Here is a 14,855-nt window from a genome sequence, read left to right as displayed (position 1 = left end):
TTCCTCAGGACTCAGCCAGGGGCTGCTCCTGGATCAGAGGCCACCAAAGGTGCACGTTCTGGGTCAGTTTGGAGCTGGCCGTGTGCTCGTGGACACTGTGACCCTGGCGCTGGGAAGGGGAGCCAGGACAGAAGGGTCAGTGACTTAGGCTGGGCTACCCCGGAAGCAGACCTTGAGGCAAGGACTTGGGTGTAAACAGTTTACTTGAGGAGTGACCTCAGGAAGCCCCAGGAGCAATGAGATGTGAAAAGAAGGAAAGCTCATACAGGCTCCTCAATGAGCAGGTGATCACCTTGGGCGAGTGGGGTGCAGTCCCACTGGGGACACCTGGGGGACAGTGTGGATGGAATATGCCTCAGAGTCGCAGCAGCTGTGGGCTGATTGAGGGTTCCTGGGGGCTCACTCCCTGGCACTTTTTTTTTTTTTAAAGATTTATTTATTTACTTTATTTATTTTTGGCCACATCAGGTCTTAGTTGCAGCATGCAGGATCTTTTGTTGCGGCATGCAGACTCTTCATTGTGGCACGCGGGCTTCTCTCTAGTTGTGGCATGTGGGTTTTCTCTTCTCTAGCTGTGGTGTGCAGGCTCCAGGGCGTGTGGGCTCTGTAGTTGTGGCACGAGGGTTCCTGAGCGCGTGGGCTCTGTAGTTTGCGGCACACAGGCTCTCTAGTTGAAGCGCGCGAGATTAGTTGTGGCACGTGGGCTTAGTTGCCCCGTGGCATGTGGGATCTTAGTTCCCTGACCAGGGATCGAACCTGAGTCCCCTGCATTGGAAGGCGGATTCTTAACCACTGGACCACCAGGGAAGTCCCCTCCCTGGCACTTTCTGATCTGCCCTGGGCACAGGCCAGGAAAGCCCTGGAAGATTACAAGTGCTTGCATCTGAAAGCCATCAGCATGTAAGGAAATAGTGAACGCCGTGGGGAGGGGGTGGCCATTGGCAGTGGCTGCTGCTGAGAAAGCAGTTGGACTGGCTGAATCTAGAAGAGGAGGGAAGGTCTGCCAGGGGCACAAACTGCTTCAGAATGGCCATGCAGAGGACTGGGAGGCCAAGGCCAGTGATGACCTGCCTCAAAGGGGACACTCCAGAACCCCTCTGCCTGAGCCAGGCCATTCCTCCAGCAGACCTCTCCCGAGTCCTTCTCTGGTCCAGCCCTGTGCTGGGGACTAGATATACCCGGGGGAGTCAGACGGCCTCCACGGTACCAAAGCTCTCAGCCAGTAGGGAGGACAGACACACAGACAAAAATGGTACCCAGGCAGGGAGCAATTACCTGTGTTGGGAGGGGCAGGAATGGGTTCTGAGAGGACATCTGATTACCTTCAGATTGGCTTCCTGAGGAGTGAATAGGAGTATGCCAAGCGGGCAAGGGCAGGAGAAGAGACTTGAGCAAAGGCACAAAGAAAAGGAATGCCTTTAAGGAGCTGTGGATAGAACCACTAGTCTGTGATCCCCTTGATAGCAAGACTGTGGCTGATCCACTGGTTGTCCTCAGTACTTGGAATTGAGCCACGGTCAGGATACACGGGAGACAGCTGAAGACAGCCAGGCCACAGGCCCCTCATCTGTAAAAAGGGGGTCACCCCAGTATGACCTGGCAGGGCTGCTGTGAAGATCACAACCATATGCTTGTCTCAGAGCAAGTGATCACCGTAGTTTCTCCTTCCACAGCCCCTGGACTATGAACACATCCGGCAATACAGCTTCACCATCGAGGCCACGGACCCCACCATCGACCTCCGCTACCTGAGCAGCACCTCCACCAAGAACATCGCCCGTGTCATCATCAACGTCACAGATGTGGACGAGCCCCCCAGCTTCCAGCAGCCCTTTTACCACTTCCAGCTGTGGGAGAACCAGAAGAAACCTCTGATCGGCTCAGTGCTGGCCGTGGACCCCGATGCCGCTAAGCGGAGCATCAGGTAAGGGGGGTGGAAGGCGTGAGGATGGTGATGATCACGACACCACCCAGGCATTGAGGTTCTTAGGCCTGCTGGACTGAGCCCAGGACTCAGAGGGGGAAACTGGCTTCTCCCAGCAGGTACATGGGACATGCACAGAGGCCGGACAAGAAGCCCAAGCTCTTCCACTAACCCACGTGGCCAGGTGGAATCTTGTTCTGCCCAGGCACACACCTAGCATGGTCCTGGCCATCAGAGCTTCCCGTTGTCTGCTCTACCTTGAAGGGGAGGTACGGGCTCCCACAGGTCCCATCTGGGGAGATCTGACAGTCAAGAGAGCAACCAGCTTGACATCCATGAAACCCCTTCACTAAACATGATTTATTACATTTGCCTTCCCAAAACCACAAAAGGAAAAAGTGTTTATTTCACACAATGAGACAACACAAGGATCTATAAAGAAAACATCAGTAACCCTGATTTCCAGACAACTCATGTTCATGGTGTGCTGTGGTCCTATCATGCCTTTCTTCGTGACCACACAAACATCTACATACATTTATGGTGGATTTGTCCTTTGTTTGTGTGGGGGATTTGATTGTTTTAAAATTTTTTTGGATCATACTATACCCATTTCATCACTACTTGTTCTTCTACCTGAACTAGACTCCTCTCCTCTACCCTCTGTGACAAAAGATGTAGTTCCAACTCATACTTTCTAGAGCCACACAACATATGAGAGTGTGAAGTTCCATCAATCTCATTTTTTTCTGGAGCGGTAGCCAACTGTGCCAGCACCATTAATCAAATAAGTCATCGTTTTCTACCTTTGTTACACACTAAGTTCCTGTATATCCCTGAATCTATTTCTGAATCCTTTGTTCTGTGGCAAAGCCGTTCTGTTTTATTGTAGCAGCTTGATACTAAAACTTGGTATGTATAAGGCAAGTCCCTCCCTCAAGTGTTTTTTCACTTTATATATCTTTAATGCATTCTCAAACATTCATTCTTTCATGTGAACCATAAAATTCTTCAGTTTTTAAAAAAGCATCAGAATTCTAATGAGAATTGTGTTTACATATCAATTTGGGGAGAGTTAATGTTTCTCTGTTATCAGGTCTTCCTGTTAAAGACAAATGTGTACCTCCATTTTGATCACATCTCATATAAGTTTTAGGATGACTGTTTTCATGGCCATTCTATTCTAAATGGTCTGTAATGATAATTTTTATTTCTTCATTGATCCAATAGTTTATTTAAGAGACTTTTTTTTTCATTTACAATGGTAGGGCATTTTTTGGCTTTGCTTTAACTTGTTCTGTGATGTAATGCAATTGTCTTTATGTGTCTTTTTGTCCATTTTTTTCTGGAATATCTAAGCTTTTGCTTTATGTATTTTAATTTTTCTATTCAGTTAACAAAGGTTTATAACTATTTTACCTTCATTATGACTTGTCACTTTCATCCTTATGACATCACCCAGTTTGTTCGGCTTAAACATTTTGTCCTCAATTCCATGTTGCCTGATGTAAAGTTTGTCAGTCTTGTTTTCATGTTACTCATGTTTGCCTGAAATAAATTTTCCGACCTTTACTTTTAATTTTTTCTAGGTCATTGGCAGTAAGTTGTCTCTTGAAAGTGGAATGCAATTGGCTTTGCTTTTTTTTTTTTTTTTTCGTCTTAACTGGAGTATAATTGCTTTACAACGTTGTGTTAGTTTCTGCTGTACAACAAAGTGAATCAGCTATACATATACATATATCCTTATATCCCCTCCCTCTTGAGTCGCCCTCCCACCCCACCTATCCCACCCCTCTAGGTGGTCACAAAGCACCAAGCTGATCTCCCTGTGCTATGCAGCAGCTTCCCACTAGCCATCCATTTTACATTTGGTAGTGTATATATGTCATTGCTACTCTCTCTTCATCCCAGCTTCCCCTTCCCCCCCGTGTCCTCATGGCTTTGCTTTTTAATCTAAACTGAGATGCTATGTGTTTAACCTATTTACATTTTTCATTGTAAATGATATGTTTGATCTTACTTCTTTTATCTTGTTTTACATTTGCTATTTCTCAAACTTAATTACTTTTTTCTCTTCCCCCATCTTTGCTGTAGAGTCTATTTTTTCACGTTATTTTCTCGTAGATATTTGGATGGAGTACATGCATTTTTACTTCTACCAGTGAGATTTACTTCTATCTGTAAAATTTTAAATGTTTTCCTGGACCAATATTTTCTAGTTAAAAATCTCTGCCTCTCTCTCTGTCTCTGTCTCTGTCTCTGTCTCTGTCTCTCTCTCACACACACACACACACACCATTGCCTTCCTATATATGATAAATATTATCAATAGTTTAATTTTAATTCCTCCCAAACCAGATTTTTTTTTTACTTTATTTTGAGACACTTCTTAGATGAAGTGAGTTTTCCAAAAAAATTTTTTCAGGACCCATCTTGTGGATGATATAGTTCCTGAATCCTTGCATATTTACAAATCAAAAATATTATCAATGTGTTCTAGCATTTAACTTTGTGAGAATGTCTGGGGTGAGTCTGATTTATCTTTCTTTATAAGGATGTATCTTTTCTGTCTGGACTCTTTTTGGTTTCTTTATATAGCTCTGAAATTCAAAAGTGTCATCAGGATATAGCTAAATATTGATCTCTTTTTAAAATTATGCCTGATATCAATGACCTCTTCTATAAACTTGGGCCTTTCTTCAGATCAGGAAGTTTTCTTTTATTATATCTTTGGTTATTTCTTCTGTTCTCTTTGTTCTGGAATTTTCCTCAGTATTAGAAAAATATATATTTGGAGTGTTATATATTTTTTCATCTCTCTTTTCTTCTCTTCATGCCTTTTTCCTTAAGAACTTTTCCAGTTTTTACTTCACAAATTTAATTTTCTTTCAGTCACTTCTTACCTCTTCCAGCCCCTTTTTTTATTTCTTCCTGGCTCTTGCCCAACTATCTTTTCATTAATCACAAAATCTGATCCAAGCTGTTGTATAGTTGATTATAGTGCCACCTGCCTCAACTCTGAAAGTGCTGTTGATGGAGTCTCAAGTACCACCCTCAGCCCAGTGATGGCAACACTGACAACATCAAAGGGATTATCTCACTACTCTGACTCCCTCTGGGTGGTCAAGTGCAATGAGCAGTGAGAGGAGGATGGGGGATGGATGCAAGGGACAGATCCTGAAGGGTCTCATCTGTCCTGCTGGGGAGTTTGGACTCAGCAAAGAACAACGGAAAACCTTGAAACTCTCTCCCGTGGGCAGATACTCCATCCGCAGGACAAGTGACAAGGGCCAGTTCTTCGGAATAACCAAGCAGGGGAATATTTACAATGAGAAGGAGCTGGACAGAGAAGTCTACCCCTGGTGTAACCTGACAGTGGAGGCCAAAGAGCTGGATTCTGGTGGTGAGTGGCCCCATTTGCCGGAGGACCTGGGCTCCTCTCCTTTTGTCATCCTTTTAAAATTGGCAAAATCTATCATTTTGGGTCTCCAGAGGTACTATAAGCACCTGCTGATGCACCACTTGGTTGGGATGTTATAGTGCCTCCATCCCCCACCACCTGCATCCACGTCATCTGAGACTTTGTTAGACGAGCAAAACATCAGGCCCCAACCCCAGACTGCATCAGTATCTCATGCACGCTACAGTTTAAGAAGCACTGTTCCAAAACAGGCTGCCAGATGTCCCTGTGATGAGAATCACCTGAGGCACCTCTTAACCACAGAGCTTCTCAGATGCCTCCCTGGAGGTGTTGGTCCAGTGAGTCAGAAATGGGGCCAAGGAATGTGCATTGAACGAGTGCCGTGTGATTCTTATTATAGTGGACGTTTGGAAAAGGCTGCTTTGGAGGGTGTTTAAGTGCCAGTTAGTGGGCTGAATTCAAAATCTGAAGCAGTTTCCAACTCCAAGATTGTTAGATTCTCCAGAAATTAGGGTAACTGCTGCCAAAGGGAAAGGCAAGTATCGGAGTTTTGCACTCTTAGCCTCTATGAGAAAATCACAACTGCCCTCTGGGAGAAGGATCAATATTCCCACCTTACACAGAGACCACCAGGGCCCAGAAAGGGGGTGACTTGGCCAGGGCCCCACCGGTGCTACCCTGAAGGGCCCCTGCTTCCTGCTGGCAGCACGTCCCCTACATGGCAGCCAGGCCAGCTTCAATGGACTCCTGCGTACTGTCCAGATCAGTCTTTGCCCCTTTCTTCCCCATCTAATCTCACTCATACAATTTTTAAATCTTATTAGTAATAGTTTGCTGTCCATTTTAAAATATGGAAAATACAAAAAAGGAGAAGAAAATTATACCCTCATATTCCCACCGTACACAGATAATTACTGTTAGCACTGTAGTGTATTTCCTCTGGTCTTTTTTACTATATGTATTTTTATACAAGTGAGATCATAATATTTGTATAAACATCATATCCTGCATTTTTACTTAACCTTATTCCAGAATCATTTTCTCATGGTACTAAGATGTCTTTTTTAAAAAGACTGTAATTTTTTAAATGTAATTTACGTGGGCATTGCAAACAGCCACATAGTCCATTCTTTTAAACTGATGTAATTTATTAATGCAATCTCACTTAGATCGTTTACCTTTTCAATTATTTCATAATTTATTTAAATTAGTTTGATTACTTAATTAAATTGCTGAATTGATTTAATAATTACTTAATTGATTTAATTAAAACCTTTAAAAATACACTTCTGTTGTTTACCTTTTCGATTCTTACAAATAATTCTTTAGCAAATATCCTTGTGCTTGAAGCTTTACCCCCTTCCTCTTCCGCTCCCTTCAACCAGAACGCCATCCCTGGCCTCCCTTCCAGATGTCCATAACCCCCTCTTCCTGCAAAAAGAGCACCCCTCTCGGACTCCCATCCATATACATTCTAATCGCAGGGCGGGCACCTGCTGAGCCCACTGTAGTGATGAGTCCTTTCCCCTGCAGGGACCCCCACGGGCAAAGAATCCATTGTGCAGGTCCACATCGAAGTTATGGATGAGAACGACAATGCCCCAGAGTTTGCCAAGCCCTACGAGCCCAAAGTGTGTGAGAACGCTGCCCAGGGCAAGGTGAGTCTAGCTCAGGTGGGAGGGCAAGGCAGCGCCCGCCTGGGGCAGGCCGAGGGGCAGCACCTCCCAGCCACGGTCAGCTAGCATTTCACTGAGTTTAATGTAACTTGTACAACAGCCTTCAGGAAAGGTGACATTATCCCTACAGAGGGTGAAACTGAGGCTCAGAGAGAATGTGTAGTGAGTAGATTGGCGGGGAGGTGGTGGTAGAAAGAGTGGCTCTGTGGAGACCATTTAGGTTAGTGTTACAGGTGAGAGAAAGCCACGGTCAGGTCTAAACCCAAAGTCCCTCCCCATCACTGAAACCCCGGCCAACCCAACACCGCTAATGACCGTCCCGCATCTTCCACCCTCTAGCTGGTCGTGCAAATCTCGGCAATAGACAAGGATATAACGCCACGAGATGTGAAGTTCAAGTTTTCCCTGAGCACTGAGGACAGCAACTTCACCCTCACGGATAATCACGGTGAGCCTCAAGGCAGTCAGCCTGGCTCTTGGGGGGCTCGGGGACGGGGTTGAGTCTTAAAGTGCCAGGGTCAAGGACCAAGCCAGTGAACTGGGGGCAGGTCCTCACTGGGGCTTTCAAGTAACAGGATGTTTTGTACAATTCCCACCACATACCTAACTGGTCTGTGCAATGGTCAGAGCCACCCTGGCCACACTGCTAAGTCCACATGGCCTGCCCTTCCCCATAAGATGCTCAGGTTACTGAGGAGCACAGAATAGATATGCGGTGTAGACAGCTTGGTTCACAAACTAGCCAAAGACTCCTTCCCATGAGACCCCTGTGCTCAGCACAACTGCAAATTGCTCTATGACATGGAACTTTGAGGTTGCTTCCAAAGAGGCAAAACTGGACATTTGAAACCCGAAATGCCAAGGACACAGTGTTTTAATTTGGCTACAATGACTACTTACCACCAGGTGTCCTCGGGACAGGATGTGGTCCACCAATCACAGCCTAGAGAGTCCTGTGATGTCAGTAGCGGCCAATCAGAGTTTCTCATGAGTATGTGCTTCCGAGAGTGACAATGCTGAGTTGACTGAATTCCAGCCAAAAGCAGACAGGCTTCCATGGCTTCTGCACCTTCCTCAGAAAAAACACAGAAAATCCCCGTTGGGTATAAATAGAACAATCCTTCACCCAGAATGGGGTGGAATCCCTGCCCGTCCCTAACTGGCAACACTGTGGTTGGTGAGGATCCCTGTATAGAAACAGCCATTGCCACCTTTGAGGAAGGTGAGGGAGTGGGGTCCCTGAGAGTGAGGGGCAGACCCAGGGGATGAGCCACAGACTCGTCCTTAAGGAGCCTCCTATGGGATGGGGATGGTGGCTATGATGCGCGGACAGTCAAGGACAGACCATTCAACATTCCGCTGTCTTTACTAGTAAATAATATGGAAAAAATACCTGTCACCCCATCCCCAGTGCCCACCTCAATCCTGCCTCAGAGGAGGTCTGTAATGGAGAAGAAAGCTTAAGCACCACCCCAACGACACCCCATATGTGACCAGGAGACTAGCTTGTTGATCTCAGATTAATTTAGAACATGAATGTCCTGCTACAATATTAAATGAGTATAGTGAGAAATCTCTAATTTCCCTCATACAGTGTCAGTGGCCATATTGTTATTATTTTCAATTATAATAGACATGGCTACTTACTAATGAAATGTAATTGGCGTCCATTTGAAATCTAAAAGATGGCCTCCTTTGCTTTTGGCTTCCTGAGTGTGCCAACCCCGCACGGCTAGGTAAACCCTGGAACGGGGAGTCCCTGGACCCTCTGACCATCATAATCTCCTAGGAGCCAACAAAGGGCAGATTATCCAGCCACTGAATCAGAAATGCGGGAGAGGGGAGGGGGAAAAGGAAGGAGGAGTGGAGGGGGGTGGTTCTGAAAAACCAGCATATTTAAAAATCTCCCTGGGGAATTCTGTACATGGATTGATTGGAGCTGAGAGGGAGAGCCAATATTTGGACCAAAGCGCATTCTCAATTCCAGCCTGACCAGGGAATCCTCAATTACATATGCAATCATTCCCTCAGTGCCCCAGGGAACTGTGCATTGTTTTTACTTTCTAATGGATTTTCAGGGATAGCAAAAACAGCCTTAGAAGTTAGCCCGATGCTAAAAGACTTTTTAAGACTTTATTTCCCCGATTGCTCATCAAAGCTTGAAACAATGCGTTAATTAGCTGAGAGTCACCTTTTATTGAAGTAGGGTTAGGGGTCAGGCATATCATTTGCCCACAGAAACAGAAAGCAAGGGTTTTACATTCTGGCCAAGTCCTTCTTAGAGGCTAGGTCGAAGCAGCTGCCCAAAACATCCCCTCTCTGGAGGAACAGACCTGCGTTCAAATGGCTAAAACCTGAGGCAGGGGGTGCAAAGGGCAGAGGCACAGCCCAGGCAGCACGTGGGCTGGTGCAGGTACCAAGGGCTTCCTGGAGGTGGCAGGCCACACCGTCAGTGTGGATGAGAGGATGGGCACTCCAGGCAGCAGAGCCTGACTCCGAGGCCTTGGTGTTTCCAGATAACACGGCCAACATCACAGTCAAGTATGGGTATTTTGACCGAGAGCGCGCCAAGGTCCACCACCTGCCCGTGCTCATCTCGGACAACGGGAGGCCAAGCCTCACAGGCACCAGCATGCTGGATGTGACCGTGTGCAAGTGCAACGAACGCGGCGAGTTCACCTTGTGTGAGGAGGTGGCCGCCCAGGTGGGCGTCAGCATCCAGGCGCTGGTAGCTATCTTCCTCTGCATCCTCACCATCACAGGTCAGTGCCCAGGAAGATGGGAGGGGACATTGAGGGGGCTGCACAGGAGAAGGAAGAGGCCAGGGGTCCAGACCCAACCCTGCCTCCAGGCCCTAGTGCAGCCCTGTGCTAGGTGTAAGCTCCACCTCCTTGGGTGCCTAACTGTGGGGATGGTGGGGGGGGGGGGTGTGAAGAAGGGGGGACTCAAGGCTTCTTCCCCAGTTTAAAATACTTTATATATAACATTCACTCATTCAACTGACATATTTTGAGCACTTATTGTGTGCCAGACACTGTTCTAGGCATTTATTTATATAAAACCTCTTTTGAGGGAATTCCCTGGCGGTCCAATGGTTAGGACTCTTCGCTCTCACTGCAAAGGGGCCGGGTTCAATCCCTGGTCAGGGAACTAAGATCCCACAAGTCACACCTGTTTTGAAAAAAGAGGATCAAGTTCTTCTTTTGGAGAGAAATGGAAAGTTTAAAATTTCTAGTTTAGATTATTGCCAGTGGTTTCCTTTCTATTTTTAGGATTTCTCCAGCCTTGATATCTCTTTTCTTCTTGTTTGGGCCTCAGAAACTTTAGGAGCATTTTAGGCCTTGCCTTAGTTTGGGTTCCCCAGGAAGCAGACCCTGGGATCAGGATTGGGGTGCACATGATTTATTTGAGAGGCACTCCCAGGAAGCCCCAGAAGGAAGAGGGGGAGTGAGACTGGAAAGGCAGGCAGCCCATCAAGGGCAAGTTGTCACACAAGTTGCCACCTCGGGACACTGGCGCTTCTTCTCACTGGAGACTGGGTGGCGGCACTCACAGCCCATGTTTTTCCAACGATGCCCACCAGCTGATGGTGGGGCTCCTCCCAGGGGTGTAAGTTCTCCTGCGTTTCACCTGGGGCAGGGGCTGGCCCTCCAGAGGAAGCCCTTGGGTGCTTAGAGGTCACCCTGTGCACTACAATGACAGGACCGGGGGACACAGTGAGGGACCCACATTATCTGCTCCAGGCCTTTCCTCCCAGTGGCTTCCCTGAGAGGCCCCCTGGCAGTGCCTCCGCTTCTGGGGCTTCTGTGGCAAAGAGTCCAGACCCAGATTTTCCTCTCAATAAAAATTAATAGTAATGATATACTGGCATCACCACCACACACAGAACTGCACTTAACCTCACAGCCACCTTATCAAACAGAAACAGAGCAGAGGAGTCATCACTTCCATTTTACAGGCAAGGAAACAGAGGCTCAGAGAGGGCATCCTGGCTTTTCTTATGTATGGAACAGTTTGTTAGGTAACTCGAGGCTAGAAGGACAGCGTCTAGGGATGCTCCGAGCCTACTTCTAGGGGCTCTCTGCCCCACATGGTCCACCCCTCCTGGGGGCTGGCAACCGTCATGCAGTCACACACCTCAGAGCTTCGAGCAGGGCCAACATCACACCGCTGCCTGATCATGGGACTCTGGGCACGTCACTCAGCTTCTCTGAGCTCGGTTTGCTCATGTAAAATGGGATATTAATGCCTACTTTGAGTAAAAGAACATGAAAATGTGCCAATACCATGCCAGCATGTATACAGTAGGTGCTCAAGAGTAGCTGCTGCTACTGCAATGGGTGCCATGTCTACCAGCACCACCATGACCCATCATCATCATCATCATGGCTCAGAATCTTTGCACTCCAAGTTCCAACTCCATCCCTTTCCCCATTTCTGCCCCAACCTCTGGCCTCCTGGCCTTTGGACAAGGCACAGAAGGATTTGCCACAGTGGTTAAGAGGAGGGAGGAACTGAGGATGCGGGTAGATGGGCAGGAGAGTGGCAGGAGAGAATGAACTTGAGGGAGGCCCACTCTGTTGCTCTCCCCCCACCCCTACTGTGGCCAGGACACCAACAAGGATGGATCCTGGGCGGGGGTGGGGGGGGTGGGTGGAAATGACTCTGGAGTGGTAGCGAGGGTGGACACACCAGGTGTCTAGACCAAACCAAAACTTCTGTGTTGGCCCAGCTGCCACTGGGAGCTGGGCTGGCCCAGGGATTCCCAGGGAGGAGGGGAAGGTGCAGGTGAACCTCGGGGAGGGGCGTGTCCCCCGCTCTGCTGGGCCACGGCTGAGCAGCTCTGGCTCGCTCGTTCGCAGTGATCACCCTCCTCATCATCCTGCGGCGGCGGCTCCGGAAGCAGGCCCGCGCCCACGGCAAGAGCGTGCCGGAGATCCACGAGCAGCTGGTCACCTACGACGAGGAGGGCGGCGGCGAGATGGACACCACCAGCTACGACGTGTCGGTGCTCAACTCGGTGCGCCACAGTGGGACCAAGCCCCCGCGGCCGGCGCTGGACACGCGGCCGTCCCTCTACGCACAGGTGCAGAAGCCGCCGCGGCACGCGCCCGGGGCGCACGGGCCCGGGGAGATGGCCGCGATGATCGAGGTGAAGAAGGACGAGGCGGACCACGACGGCGGCGGCCCACCCTACGACACGCTGCACATCTACGGCTACGAGGGCGCTGAGTCCATCGCCGAGTCCCTCAGCTCCCTGGGCACCGATTCATCTGACTCGGACATCGATTATGACTTTCTCAATGACTGGGGGCCCAGGTTCAAGATGCTGGCCGAGCTGTATGGCTCGGACCCCCGGGAGGAGCTGGTGTATTAGGGGACCGCGGGCCTCTGGGCCTGGGGACCCAAACCACTGCAGCTCAGGCTAGTCGGACACGAGCACTGAGCCCTCCAATCGTAGCACTCATGTCCCAGCCTAACAGCCCTTCCTCATGGGTCCCAGAGACCTCACCACCTTGGATGGCAAAATCCAAGTCCCTGAAACATCCAGGAACATATTTCAGTGATGGTTACTCCCAAAACACTGGAAAACACCAGGCTGGTGTTCTGTCTGGGCTGAGACATCCACATAACCCTGTCACCTGCGACTACGGGTCCAACTCAAAGACTTTCTCTGGCTTCTCAAAGCAGATTATGCTCAACTGCCAGGGGGAGGTCTTCCCCTGAGGTCCCTGAACCCCTGGGGGGGGGGTCCTGGTGCCTGCCACCTGGAGGCAAGGGGCTGGATGGCATGACTGTGGGGCCAGACTCTCTGTAGCCCAGTCCCACAGGAGACTGGGACCGCCCACCAGGCCTGCCCTGCTTTAGCTTCCTCACACCCTCCCAAGAACCCCAGCATTCCGCAGCCTCTCCCCAGGCCTGTCAAAAGGGAGGAAGGGCCTCTTGACATCCCCCGACCCTGGGTCTTGAGGTGACCTCTCTGGCCTGCCATGCCTGTAACTATGCTGTACTGTGTACTGAAAATTCATCCAAGGTCAGGGAAATGGCTCGTTGAACTTTAAAGCAACTGTGAATTCATCCTGGAGGGACAGTGGAGACCAAACGAGACCACAGATCATAGGGTGAGGGCCACCTCCGCACCCACTCCCTCCAGAGAGGGCCAGGAGTCGCTGTGACCCCAATTTGAGACTCATGACACCCCTCCAGTTTTGCCTGGGAAGCAGGGCAGATGTTCCCGGAGCAGACCTCTCCCCGCCTCGCCCGGTCACTCATTCATGCTGTCTCTTTCTTTTTTCTTTCTCTCCATCTACTCTTGATCTCTTGACTTAGAGGCACTTAAGGTGTGACCCACATCAACTCTGGCCAAAGTCCAAACCCAAACATGACTGCGCAACACAGCTGTGCCACTTGCCTTCACACCTCGTTGTTGCCACATCTCAGGGAACGCCAGCAGGGCCCCATCCCTACAGAAGGCAAGGCCCCTGCTCAGGCCCAGTGGTCACCTGTTCCTCTTCCCCTTTCAGCCACGTATGGAACTTTCCACTGCAAACACACCTTGGGGAAGTGGCATCACTCGATGGGGGTGCGGGGAAGAAGGCAAACTCTCTGACTCACCATGTGTCATGGACCAAGGTTCCTGCTCTGGGCAAGGCCCCTCAATTCAGGGGATTGTAGATAACACTGACTTTTTATTTTTAACCAATAACGAGTTTTTCTTTCTTTTTTTTTTTTTTTTACTAATAATACTTATACATTTCTAGCTCTCACAAACATATAGAATAAGGGTTTTTGCATAATAAGCAGGTTGCTATTTAGGTTAACAATTTTAATTCAGGGTTTTTAGTTGGATAAACAAATTCCTGTAACCTTCTATTTCCTATCATTGTAGTAAGTGCTCTAGTGATAATGACTATATATATATTGGCTACACTGGTGCATGGGACATACTGTATTTTTTTATAACTAAATAAAGAAAAATCTTGAAATACTTCTCTTTCTAGAGCTGAGCGAGCTCATGTGAAACACAAGCACATACACCACCACCATCATCAGAGGAACCCAGGGTGCAAGGTGACATGTGCAGTCAGGATTTCAGAAACACACTGCAGGAAAGTGATTGCAGCAGAGAATAACAAGGGACACCTAGTCCATCCCGGTCTCCTCTCAGAGCCCCATGCCTTCCCTCAGCCTCTGTACATGGCCCCCAATCCCACCCCAACTCTACACAGCAGGCAGGGCCTCTGGAAGCTGGAGCTGCCACACCTTTTCCAACTGACAAATGAACCAGACGAGTGATATACATCAGCAGTGAGGGAGGAAATCAATCTAATTAGCTGGTTGACAACAGTGATTGAGTAGCTGGCACTTTAGTGGGGTGTGTGGACCCCAACATTGGGGTCTGCCTGGAAAACCTCACAATCAAAAATGAGAACAGGAAGCCTCTTTGCCAGACTTAGGACTTGAATTGGGTAGGTGGGAGATGAAGCTCACTTCAGCAAGGCCCCTGCTCCTTGATTTCCTGCAGGATTTCCTGGGCAGTGTGTCTCCCAGGGATGATATTTTGCAAACTGTGCTCTGGATAAACACTACTTCCTGGAGCTCTCAGGGGGCAATTTGTCTTAATTCCAATTTTGCTCTAATTTCACTGGCATTTCTTTTTTGATCCACTGGTTATTTGAAATGTATTGTTTAATTTCCAAACATTTGTGAATTTTCCAAATTTCCTTCCATTATTGATTTCTTTTTTTTTTTTTTTTTTTTTTTTTTTTAAATTTGTTTTTTTTTTATTTATTTATTTTTGGCTGCGTTGGGTCTTCGTTGCTGCACGCGGGCT

General features: G+C 48.4%; 1 protein-coding gene across 2 annotated transcripts in view; it reads left to right on the top strand.

Annotated features, from left to right (window-relative positions):
* Positions 1-14,009, top strand: part of CDH5 (cadherin 5) — a 36,565-nt gene extending 22,556 nt beyond the window's left edge. For both annotated transcript variants that reach the window (XM_007198053.2, XM_007198054.3), the window contains exons 7-12: positions 1,674-1,924; positions 5,185-5,327; positions 6,879-7,003; positions 7,361-7,469; positions 9,538-9,783; positions 11,884-14,009. In XM_007198053.2, the coding sequence (XP_007198115.2) occupies positions 1,674-1,924; positions 5,185-5,327; positions 6,879-7,003; positions 7,361-7,469; positions 9,538-9,783; positions 11,884-12,398 (1,389 nt within the window). In that variant the 3' untranslated portion in view covers positions 12,399-14,009. The remainder of the gene's footprint in view (positions 1-1,673; positions 1,925-5,184; positions 5,328-6,878; positions 7,004-7,360; positions 7,470-9,537; positions 9,784-11,883) is intronic.
* Positions 14,010-14,855: the final 846 nt, after the last annotated feature.

The sequence above is a fragment of the Balaenoptera acutorostrata genome, chromosome 19, assembly GCF_949987535.1.
Source record: "Balaenoptera acutorostrata chromosome 19, mBalAcu1.1, whole genome shotgun sequence".
Lineage (NCBI taxonomy): Eukaryota > Metazoa > Chordata > Mammalia > Artiodactyla > Balaenopteridae > Balaenoptera > Balaenoptera acutorostrata.
The sequence above is the reverse complement of the archived record's forward strand: the minus strand, read 5'-3'. Positions and strand labels throughout refer to the sequence as shown.